General features: G+C 46.1%; 1 protein-coding gene across 2 annotated transcripts in view; it reads left to right on the top strand.

The window, feature by feature from the left end:
• COL20A1 (collagen type XX alpha 1 chain) overlaps positions 1–12316 on the top strand; it is a 298926-nt gene that overhangs the window by 69802 nt on the left and 216808 nt on the right. For both annotated transcript variants that reach the window (XM_068264036.1, XM_068264037.1), the window contains exons 3-4: positions 7480–7590; positions 9470–9613. In XM_068264036.1, coding sequence (XP_068120137.1) covers positions 7480–7590; positions 9470–9613 — 255 coding nt within the window. The remainder of the gene's footprint in view (positions 1–7479; positions 7591–9469; positions 9614–12316) is intronic.

Genomic DNA, 12316 nt, shown 5'->3' with positions numbered 1-12316 from the left:
CACAGTTTAAAATACAGAGTGTAGTTTGTAAACTGCAAATATGACGGAATAATGCAATACATATTATATACAAAAAAAGCTATATAACTGAAAATAAAAATTTTCTCTTTTCTCTGCTACTAATGTTCTATTTATTAGGCGTGCAACACATACAATTCATTATATCATAAGGGGTTTTTTTGGTAGCAGGAAAAAGGGCGCCGGTTGAGGGTGGACGAAAAGGGCGCCGCCATAGTCTTTAATGCAATTGACGTTAATACGGCGAAAAAAGCAGAAAAAAGCTAATGGGAACCCTTATTTAAATAAAAAAAAGTCAGATACTCACCTACGGAGAGGGAAGGCTCGGTCCTAATGAGCCATCCCTCTCCTCTCCCGGTGGCCCCGGTGCTGCGCTGGCTCCTCTGTTCACATCCCCCGCCGAGGGGACTTCGGAAGTCTTCTGGCGCCGAGTCCTCCCGAAGACAGGTGGCGCACACGCAAGTGCGTCATAAAGGGCGCGTGCGCAGTGTAGAGCGGCCCGTCTTCGGGAGCACTCAGGCTCCTGAAGCATTTCCGAAGCATCCCTTCGGCCGGGAGACAGCGGTATTTGACCGAAACGGTTGAATACCAATACGGGGGAGCCAGGACAGCAGCGGGCACCGGGAGAGAAGAGGGAGTGCTCTATGGGACCCAGAGCCTCCCTCTCCTTAGGTGAGTATCTGACATTTTTTTTTTTAATACGGGTTCCCATTCACTTTAATAACATTAGAACATTATAGTTTTTGAGGTAGTTATTGTTTTAGAAGTTTACAACGTTATAGTTTTTGTCATATTATTTTGTTAGTAGGTACAGATTTTAAGTTTTCAAAGGTATGATCGTTAATATATGTAAAAGAGTGTTTCTGCAGAGGGAGTGGTTAGGGTTTTTAGGGTTAGGCACCACCAGGGGGAGGGGTTAGAGTTAGGCACCACCTAGGCGGTGGTTAGTTTTAGGCAACATCAGGGGTGATGGTTAGGCACCACGGTGGGGGGGGGGGGGTTAGTGTTAGGCGCCACTAGGGGAGTGGTTAGTTTTAGGCACCACCAGGGTAGGGTTCTGTGTAAGGGTAGAGTTGGGTTAAGCAGTATTGACGAAAAACGCAGCGACTTTTAACGTTAATATTTATTCATTATTATAACTAGTTTGTTTTTTGCAACAGCTTGACAACGATGGTTCTCGTTATCACATTTCGTTAATACCTGGCGCCAAATTCGTTTGGCACTTTTTTCACGGTGCCCATTTTTTCATGCACGCTTATTTTTTTTCTTCAGTGTCACTCAGCAAAACCAATCAATAGGATGACTATGAACAAAAAAAGCTTGACGTGCCTTAATAATACATTTGTTTACAGCAGGGGTGTAACTACAAATCAAAACTTTGATGGAACCCTCAAAGTTCACACCTTTCCCTTGCCTACCCCTGCTGAACCTCACAGCTTGGGGACCCATCTCACAAGGGTCATACAACAAGTGTGGCCATCAGGATCATCACACCCATAACAAGTGTAGCCACAAACACACCTGATCCGAAGGATGGAGCCCTTTATTGGAGGGAATGAAGTAGTAATTGGGGCCCCCTTACAGCTCTGGGCCCCCCTGTGGTTACAGGGTCTGCTCCCCTCTAGCTATGCACCTCACTTACAGTGACTAGATGTCCCAGCTTACCTGGCACAGTCCCAGAACGGGGGTCCCTAAAACTTCAGACTGTTGCCAACAGTGACAGGAAATTTCCAGGCTTTCATGTCCGCCTCATTGACCATGCACTCTAGCTCCGCCCCCACAGTGTCATAGTGGTTGATGGGGCGTGGTGAAGTGCATGCAGAGGCCCCAGTGTGCTGCCTGCATGACAGCACTGATGTCTATAAAAGAACGCCGCAGCTGCCTAGCCCAGGCCACAAGGGGAGGAGCCAGGACAGGCGGGATTCAGGAACCATGATTTGTGTAAGAAGAATGAACAGAACGGTGAGTGCTCTTCAGTGCTGACTGACAGATGCGGAGATAAAAATAGGGAACACCAAGAGCCCCAATAGTGTAATACGTACTGGATAAGGTGGCAATAAATTCGTATTGCTAGATACTAACAAGTCAGGATCACCAGCAGGTAACCACTGTAAAGGCAGGTGGGGAGATTGTCCTGATCCCACTCAGGATTAAGAAGTCGCTCTCTGTAGACAGGAAAAAAGGGTAGCAACCCTCCACCCAGGGTGGACTCGAAATTGTATATAATGAACAGAGGCGCCAAAAGTATACAATTAGGCCCGGTTCACATTAGCGGTTGTTTGCCAAACGGACCGGATGACCTGACCGGATCCGGACCGGATCCGGATCGGAACCGTACGGTTCTGATCCGGATCCGATCCGGATCCGGTCAGGTTGCATCAGGTGTCCATCAGGATGCGATCCGGATCCGTTTGGCAAAATAACGTTAAAAACAAAAAAAATGTTGGGGTCTGGGAGGTCAGCAGAAGGGGGACCTGTGGAATCAGGCCCTCTGCTGTTTAGCACTCACCTCCACCTCCGACATGCTGCCAACATCTCCGGATCCGGATCCAGCTGTGCTGCTCCACTCCAAAATGCTTGCCCATGTGTCCCCATCCAATATCGCCGCAACAATCCCCATAGGAAGTGGGGTAGAACATCCGGATTTCTCAGCCAGTGTGTTGTGCGCTCTCCGGTTCCCATTGGTTTGTATTGGCCGGATGGTGCAGTCCGGCTCCGCCCCGGATACGGCTGCCGGAGGAGCCGGATGAAAAAATAGCGCATGTTGGAACGGAGGCCGGAGTCCGGATCCGGCCCGGATCCGGTCCGGCTCCGGTTCGGCAGAACGGACGCATGTGAACGGACGCATAGGCTTTTATTGCTATGCCGTGCGTCCGTTCCGTCCGTTCTGCAAGCGGTGCGGCTCCGGCACGGCGATTCCGGAGGGCCACCGCAAGTGTGAACCGGGCCTAAGATTAAATGAGCTTAAAAACCAACTTCATTGGCAAAAATGAAGGAGGAAGTGGTGGTCTTACCTCCCTCAAGCAGACACGACAACGACTGCGATTCAGACAGTCAAACACATTTATTAGAAACTCCAAAAAAATTGCAACGCGTTTCGCAGGCTCAATCCCGCCTCATCAGGCAATACAGGGAGGAGTATCAAGCAATCTGCACAAGGAGGCGCTTAACTTGAATCCTTGTGCAGATCGCTTGATACTTCTTCCTGTATTGCCTGATGAAGCGGGATTGAGCCTGAATCGCAGTCGTTGTCGTGTCTGCTTGAGGGAGGTAAGACCACCACTTCCTCCTTCATTTTTGCCAATGAAGTTGGTTTTTAAGCTCATTTAATCTAATTTTATACTTTTGGCGCCTCTGTTCATTGTATACGACAGATGAGGAGAGAGTGACGGGTGGTCATTCAATGAGGAGGTGCGGGCTAAATGAAAATGGCGCTTTCTCCCACACACAGTACCACCCGCTAGGCCTCTCTTCACTGTGTGTGTTGTAATGGGGGGGGGGGGGGGGGTAAATGTGAGTGAGTTATGCCAATGTGAATTGAGTTTCAATCTCAGACTCTTTAGAATGAATGAAATGTATACAGTAAAACCTTGGATTGAGAGTAACTTGGTTTGAGAGCGCTATGTAATATAAGCAAACATTTTGGTGACATTTTGACTTGATATACAAGCAAGAAACGTTAACATGTGTTACATTATCACAACTCAACTGATGGTTTTGCTCTCCTTGACGCTGCATGATTTTACTTATTCTGAGTGTAGGGACTGTACAAAGTCACATTTCTCTGAAATCCTCAAAAATAATCAACAGCAACTGTCATTAGATAAGCTCCTTATTAAAGTGACACTGTAGCGGAAAAAAACCCTCATGATATAATTAATTGGTTGTGTAATACAGATAATTATTAGAACATTAGTAACAAAAAAATAGTGTTGTAAGTTTATTTTCAGGTATATAGCTTTTTTTTTCCTTTTTTTATAACATTGCATCATTCTTTAATAATTGCAGTTTCCACAATACACTCAGCATTTTAAATTATTTTACAGAGCATGCTACTGAACTTTTCTCTGCAGAAAAAAAAACATAAACAAAGAAGAAACAATAAGAGACAGTTGAGATAAGTGCTTCAAAAGACAGCGCTGTCCACACTTTAAAGTGGCAGAGCTCAAAGAAGCTCTTTTGCATAGATAACAACTGAAGTTTCTTAAAGGAAACCTGAGATGAACGCTTTGCAAAAAATAAACATCCATCGACAGATTTTACAAAATGAATACTATACCTGGTATTTTCACCGCTCTGGGGTGCTGTTTTTTTGTGTTTTTTTTTTTTTTTTACTAAAACTCCATGAAAAACACAGTTCATCAGAAAAACATATTATTTGGTGGACTGTGTGCAAAATCAAATCACCATTTTTTAAAAACCTCTTATGAAAAAAAAATTAAAAAAAGTCAATATACCATAGCTCATTCCTTGGCAGCAGCAGCTCCCCCATCTCATCACAGCTCTCTGTGATGCTGCAAGTATACAGAACAGGAAAGCAGAGCCAGAAGGGGGCAGGCTTGGGCTTGAAAAGACATCAGAGAAGACAGACTCCGCTATAATGATTCCTGAGCAAAGCCAGACTGAATGCTCAGTCGGGGATTTTATCAGGGCTGATAACAAGCAGGCTGAACAGCAAAGGATGAAACAGAGAGCAGGGTAGGTGTTTTCTCTAATGTTCCCACTGATATATGTGGTAAAATACATGAGGGTGCTTAGTCTCTGGTTCACTTTAACTCTTCCTGTATTGGAAACAATATGAGACTCCTATCTGTGCTACTAATGTTATATTTCTTAGCTGTACTACACATAGAAATCATTATATCATAAGTTTTTCACTTCAGATTCCCTTTACAGCCACACAAAAAAGGTTGGGGTGAGCTAACAGATGGCAATGATTCTGTTAGTTATGGTGAAACTCTTGTTTACATCTTTATTTTATATAGTACAGTACTTTGTTTAAAAAATTTTGGATTGTGGAACGAATCACTTGAACTTACATGAATTCTTATGGGAAAATTCACTTCGATATAAGAGTGCTTTGGATTGCCAAGGTTCCACTGTAATGTAGTATATAAGGTACCCATCAAATATATAACCCTCTCCCCCCCCCCCTCCCCCATTCCAGGCTGGGCCCAGACAAATCTGTAATTGTTTATACAATTCCATACAAAAGACATGAAGGGAGGACACATGAGGAGCAAAGAGGGACTTGGTTTGAGAAGGATGTTGGCAATGTATGGATTAGCCAGGAGCAACGCTTCCCAAACCTGTCCTCCAGCTCCTCCAAACTTGCATTTCTTTTCCTGATGTTCATATCTGAAAATGCTCCACGTCCCTGAGAAACTCATTCTCCTATCTGGACATATTTGAGTTTATCTCCAAAACAAGTGATTTTGGTGGAGCTTGAGGACATGTTTTGGAAACGCTGGTCTAGTTCACGTGAACTTCAGGCAACACTTCATTGATGATTTGTATATAGATCATATATGGATTTTTATTGACATGGGGAAGTTGGGGTTGCATTTGACATTCTTGCCTTGGGGTGTTGGAAGACCTTTGAATACTAGCTTCTAGTAGAGCACTTCTACTCTTTGATCATAAAGTCTCTGGTTTCTGTGTGCAGTGTCGGACTGGGACTCTGGGAGGTGGAAAAACTGAGGAAATCCACCTGCTGGCCAAGCAGTAGTAACCCAATGTTATCACTCCCAATAGAAACCTGCAGCAAGTCTTCACCATAAGCAGCAACACATGATTACTACTGCTTGGCCAGCAACTAGATTTACTCAGCATTACCACCTCCCAGTCCAACACTGCCTGTGTGCATGTGAAGACTGGTTGCCTGACTTTTTATTTTTTTTAAACAAGTTGAATTGGTAGAGGGTGAGGAGCAGATCTGCAAGTATCTCAGAATCGTGGAGCTTGGACCTCTGCCTGGAGTCCAGTACAGAGACCTCCAATCTCCCTGTGTTCAGGTGAAGCAGAAACTTAATAGGAACCCCACTGAGAGAGAGATGTCAGTTGGAGCGGAGTGTTCAAAGTAGGAGGGACCTAATTGTCTGACTTGTTGCCTAGAGTCAGTCCTCTTACTCCCAAGAAAACATTATTTTTTGGGGGGAAGGGGAGGGGGTGTAGCAAGCTACACCACTTCAGGCTCAGATGACCACAGAGAAGCCTAACTTGCTGACACTTCTGTAAGACTGTTGGGCTGTGCTGTTGTTGAATTTTTTCCAATGTTGTCCTCCAGGTAAGTTGGCTCCCTGCATCTCCCTTTACAATTCCTCCTTTTTTTGATAAACAGCAACATGTTCCTCAAACACAGGGTGGGCTCCCCTTGCTGCTCCCCTATTGCAGGGAGGTTCAACTCCAGTCCTCAAGGGCCGATGTCCTCACACATTTTTGACACAGCATCATTTTATTGATGGGACTGAATCAGGAAAGGTGTGGATAATCAGGTAGAACACATTTGCCATTTATCTGTCCATCCTAAACACTGGCATGGATATGACCCTTCAGGACTGGAATTCTGACTGACTTTAATGGAGTTCAGAATCCGTATCTGAATCCACGTTCTGAAGATTGGCCTGCCCTAAACTGGAGGCACAGTAGGAAACCCCCAAAAGATGTGCATATAGAATCTTCCTACTGCAACCCCCCACCCATAGAGTTTGCCAAGAAGCGAGGCTTCATACAGTACCTCATTCCGTTGGCAGACATGTCCTCTTTACTTTCTCTCAGTCCCTCTTCAGTGTAGCCGGCATGTAGCCAATCACCTTGTGAAGGGCATCAGGAACTACTAGGGGATTGGCTTCATGTGGTGGCTACACTGAAAAGGAAGTGAGAGGACCTGTCCATTGCTGGAATGAGGTACAGAGCCCCCTCCCCCCAGGAGCTGTTGTTACGCTCCTGCTCTTCTTATTATTCTGTCCTCCTGTGTGTGCATTTTTCTAGGTTCCTCATAAACCTGGTACCCACTTTTTTGTTTTTGAGGTTTCCTCAATTCCGGTACATTTTGACGTGTGAACGTGAGCATAACAGAAGCATAGTCATGTAACATTGAGATGCCTCCACATTGCCTCATCCACAGCCCTGTATTAATGTCCCACTGAAAATTACTTTCCAAGGAGCCTTAAAATACCAACTTAGAATGCGTCCTTGCTGGAAATACATTATAGTTTTCCCTTCGGTGTATTAAAATGTGGCTCTGTATTATTTAACGTAACAACAGTATTCCAATCGAAAATGAATTTCACATCGTTCCACAAAAATGGCTCCCTGCTTGGTTTCGCCAACAGGTACCCTTTAATCACTCGGCATTTTCGCTCAGCCTAGATAGTGTTGCCGTTCTGTGATTTTGCCCTGCTGGATTCCACTTTATTTTCTTGGAGAAAATGACAAGGCTATTTCTGTTCCCTGTCGCAGGCTCGGGGCGGCTTAGACTCGCAGTTCTGGCAGAGGACAGATTACAGATGAAGTGGAAGGAGGCGGAGGGGACCAGTGGTGGTTATAAGGTGCTTGTGAAACCAGTGACAGGTAAGTGAGAGAAGGATTCTGGGAGAACTGAGAGGGGGATGATGGGAATGTCATACACTTGACAACTTTCCATAAGTGAGACGAGGATTCTGGGAGAGTTGAGGAAGTGTTTTACACTTGACAACTTTCCATAAGTGAGAGGAGGATTCTGGGAGAGGGGAGAGGAGGATGATGGGAATGTCCTACACTTGACAACTGTCCATAAGTGACAGGAGGGTTCTGGGCAGTGGGGTAGCTAAGGAGTTGTGGGCCCCGATGCAAGTTTTACAATGGGCCCCCCCAAGCATTCTATACATAGCAATTGATAGGGTGCACCAAAACCTGGCAATGGCAACTACAGTGTTGGAGGTGCAAGAAGGGGACGGGGAGCAGTTTGTTAATGATTACCACTATTCAACGATCTGTAAGATGAATGAAGCTTGAGCCCAGAGTCAGAAGTCTAGTTTTATAGGCAACTGTCCTGTGATGTCAATGGTGCAGCGTGTTTGCCACTTTTATTATCTAGCTGAGCAGAACATATGCTTAAATCTTTTTGGGATGCTGAAGGAGACGAATGGGCTTTGGAGTGAATGTGGTAGTTGAGGGAAAAACAAATCCCCATATCATCCCCTCTATACCCAATACAAGGACTCTATACAATCCTCTCTATTAGGCCCTTCCTTCCTTCCCTCTATCTCTAAATAGAACTAACCTCATCTGAGGTAACTATCAAAACTGATATGCGGGATATCTGACCATCGTGACCCACTTGGACCTGTTGTCCATTAGTTCTTTATTTTCAATTGTTGCTATCTGCAGAATATCTAGCTGGTTGACCTTTAAAAATAATTAAACTCTTCCCTCCCTTATCCCTATTACACTACCCCCTCCCCTCCCCCCCCCCTCATACCCCCTCCCCTCCCTCCCCCCTCCCATATACAAGGCTGTCTACTTCTTTAAAGAAATAGGTGTATTATTAAAATTCATCTCAGAGAAGTAAACAAATCTACGAGCCACATGAAGACTGGCTGAAGAACTTTTCACCCTAAGACTCTTACATCACTGACTCTTAAATTTTATATGATTTGTAAGTTAACTTCCAATCTTCTAACGGTCTTTGTGTATTATTTAATCTGCTTAATAAAAATCAGTGTTACCATAATGATTACCACTATTCAAAGCATCTATAGACGTGATTATAATGAGCACAGGACCAATAGAGCGCTAATACTGTAGTTGAGGGAGGGCCCTTTGGGGCCCCTCTGGCCCAAAGGCCCCGATGCGGTGGCTACTGGCTACCTCTGCAACCCCTATTGCTATGCCCCTGGTTCTGGAAGAGGTGAGAGGAGGAGGATGATGGGAATTTTGTACACTTGGCAGCTGTCCATTAGTGAAAGCAGTATTCTGGGAGAGTTGAGAGGAGGATGATGGGAATGTTCTACACTTGAGAACTGCCCTCAATGAGGAACTCCAGGAAGAGGGTAGAGGTCTGGGGTAGTCAATTAGATCAGGGCACTGTAAGTGAACATGGGGTTTTTAAGTCCAAAAGAGGAAACAGGTTTACTGGGTGAAGTGGCCCAGAAGGTAAGAGGTTGAAGAGGAAAATCTTGAGGAACTTCATCTGAGAGAGGTGAAAGAGAGGATGAACAGCACTTTGAAGGATTGCTCCAATAAGTAATATCTAATTGTTAGATTCAGAAGGATATTGTTTAAATGGCTGTGTTTAATCCTTAATTGTTCTTCTAATATGTTAGGATTTTAACAAAATGCAAAGTCAAAGTAAGAAATAACCACTCCTTCAATGTTTGTGGCTAATAGATCATCACTGGGAGTTAGGCACCTTAGTCAACATTAGCCTTCGTATTGTCCAAACCATTCACGCGGTCTCCTCTTATATTAGGGGATCCTGAGCAGGAAGTTATGCTGAAGACAAAGACCCCAAAGGTCACAGTAGGTGGCCTGGATCCTGTGAAGGAATACATCCTGCAGATACACGTCATCCAAGGAGGACAAGACACCCTGATAGCCAAGAAAAAGTTCATCAGTGAGTAATGGGCACTAGGTGTCTGGGAGAGTAATTTTTTTTCTAAATTTGCCTCAGGCGGCAACAGTGGCGTACCTAGGGCATTTGGCACCCGGTGCTGGGTATTGAAAGACCCCCCCCCCCCTAAAAAAATGGGCGTGACCACAACCTGCGGCGTGCTTCGTGGCAAAAATTGGCGTGGTCATGACCGGATGAGGGCGGAGCTAACTGTAATTTAAAATATTAGCTAGTATAGTTGCCCCAGTATAGCTAGTAGTTTCCCCCAGAATAGCTGCCCCCAGTGTAGCTAGTATAGTTGCCCCCAATGAAGTTAGTATAGTTACCCCCAGTATAGCTAGTTTAGTTGCCCCCAGTATATAGCTAGTATAGTTGCCCCAGTATAGCTAGTATAGTTGCCCCCAGTATAGCTGGTATAGTTGCCCCCAGTATAGCTGGTATAGTTGCCCCCAGTATAGCTGGTATAGCTGCCCCCAGTATAGCTAGTATAGTTGCCCCCAGTATAGCTGGTATAGTTGCCCCCAGTATAGCTAGTATAGCTGCCCCCAGTATAGCTAGTATAGCTGCCCCCAGTATAGCTAGTATAGCTGCCCCCAGTATAGCTGGTATAGTTGCCCCCAGTATAGCTGGTATAGTTGCCCCCAGTATAGCTAGTAGAGCTGCCCCCAGTATAGCTAGTAGAGCTGCCCCCAGTATAGCTGCCCCCCAGTATAGCTAGTTTAGTTGCCCCCAGTATAGCTGCCCCCAGTATAGCTAGTATAGCTGCCCCCAGTATAGCTAGTATAGCTGCCCCCAGTATAGCTGGTATAGTTGCCCCCAGTATAGCTGGTATAGTTGCCCCCAGTATAGCTAGTAGAGCTGCCCCCAGTATAGCTAGTAGAGCTGCCCCCAGTATAGCTGCCCCCCAGTATAGCTAGTTTAGTTGCCCCCAGTATAGCTGCCCCCAGTATAGCTAGTATAGCTGCCCCCAGTATAGCTAGTATAGCTGCCCCCAGTATAGCTAGTATAGCTGCCCCCAGTATAGCTAGTATAGCTGCCCCCAGTATAGCTGCCCCCAGTATAGCTGGTATAGTTGCCCCCAGTATAGCTGGTATAGTTGCCCCCAGTATAGCTGGTATAGTTGCCCCCAGTATAGCTGGTATAGCTGCCCCCAGTATAGCTGGTATAGTTGCCCCCAGTATAGCTGGTATAGTTGCCCCCCAGTATAGCTAGTATAGTTGCCCCCAGTATAGCTAGTATAGTTGCCCCCAGTATAGCTAGTATAGTTGCCCCCCAGTATAGATGCCCCCAGTATAGCTAGAATAGTTGCCCCCAGTATAGCTGGTATAGTTGCCCCCAGTATAGATGTCCCTGGAGGGGGGAAGCAGCGCTAGAAGGAGGGGCAGTGGGGGCAGCGGTGGGGAGGGGGGAAATATCCCCCCCCTCCCTCACCTGGGACCCCTCCTTCTGCCTCTCTCCCCCTCCATACAGCGTGGCAAGTGCGCGCGGGCTCGGCGGCGGGGGCACATGCGCAGAATTACTCACCACGTCCACGTTCCAAGCGCCGGCAGCGTCATGTCGTCACAGATCTCCGCCTTCAATGAAGGCGGAGATCTGTGACGACATGACGCTGCCGGCGCTTGGAACGCGGAAGTGGTGAGTAATTCTCCGCACATCTCCCCGCCGTCAAGCCCGCACTTGCCACGCTGAATTGAGGGGGAGAGAGGCAGAAGGAGGGGTCCCAGGTGAGGGAGGGGGGGGATATTTCCCCCCTCCCCACCGCTGTCCCCACTGCCCCTCCTTCTAGCGCTGCTTCCCCCTCCTGCTCTGTGCTGTGGGGGGTCGTGGCGACACCCCCCTGGGTGTCTGTCACCCGGTGCGCCCCGCCCCCCTGCGCACTACAGTAGGAACGCCACTGGGCGGCAAAAAGTCTAGGGCCAGCCCTGCCTTTGCTAAGGGGTGAATGGGGTGATGTTAAAGTGTAACTGTGGCATAAAATACAATTTTTTTTTTTTTTTTATCTGGTAAACAAGTAATAAGGATGCTAACCAGGAAATCCAAAAGTTAAAATCACTATTACTTGTTGATAAATGATCATTCCCCAGTTTACCTGACTCTTATTTGGTACACACAAAATTTGGTACAGGTACAAAAAAGGAAGTTGCAGGGCATGCTGGGTTGTCCTTTTTTGCTTCTCTATTTCCCCTCAGACTTAATTAATGCAGCCTGATTGGCCGAAGCCTCTTTCCCTCCTGTTTTCCCCTCCCACACCTCTGTTCCTCTCTGATTGGCCAATATTTCTCATGCTGAGAAAAAATACTTTCTATAGTGAAGGGTGGGCAAAGCAGGCAGAGGAGAGAAGAGCAGGAAATTACTTCAGAATTGGCTTCAAAATAGCCGCACTTAAAATGGGAAACACTAAGAAGAATTTTCTTTTTTTTTAACTGTAGAAAAATCACTAAAATCAAAACGTGGACAGTGCAATACAAATGTTATGTAAGTAGAGCAAGTATTTATCTACTTACCGTATATATGTGTTTTTGTTTTCTGAGATAGTATGGCTGACAGCTCCTCTTTAAGGTGATCACCACGTGGCCCTGGTGGCCTCTGGACTCTCTGAGCAGAAGGGAGGAGTACATCAGGCACTAGCCAGGTCTATAGTGACATACCCTTACTTCACTCTCTCTTAGCCTTGAACTTGGAGTCACCCCCTCTGCTGGTGACACC

The sequence above is a fragment of the Hyperolius riggenbachi genome, chromosome 12 (assembly GCF_040937935.1).
Source record: "Hyperolius riggenbachi isolate aHypRig1 chromosome 12, aHypRig1.pri, whole genome shotgun sequence".
Classification (NCBI taxonomy): domain Eukaryota; kingdom Metazoa; phylum Chordata; class Amphibia; order Anura; family Hyperoliidae; genus Hyperolius; species Hyperolius riggenbachi.
The sequence above is the reverse complement of the archived record's forward strand: the minus strand, read 5'-3'. Positions and strand labels throughout refer to the sequence as shown.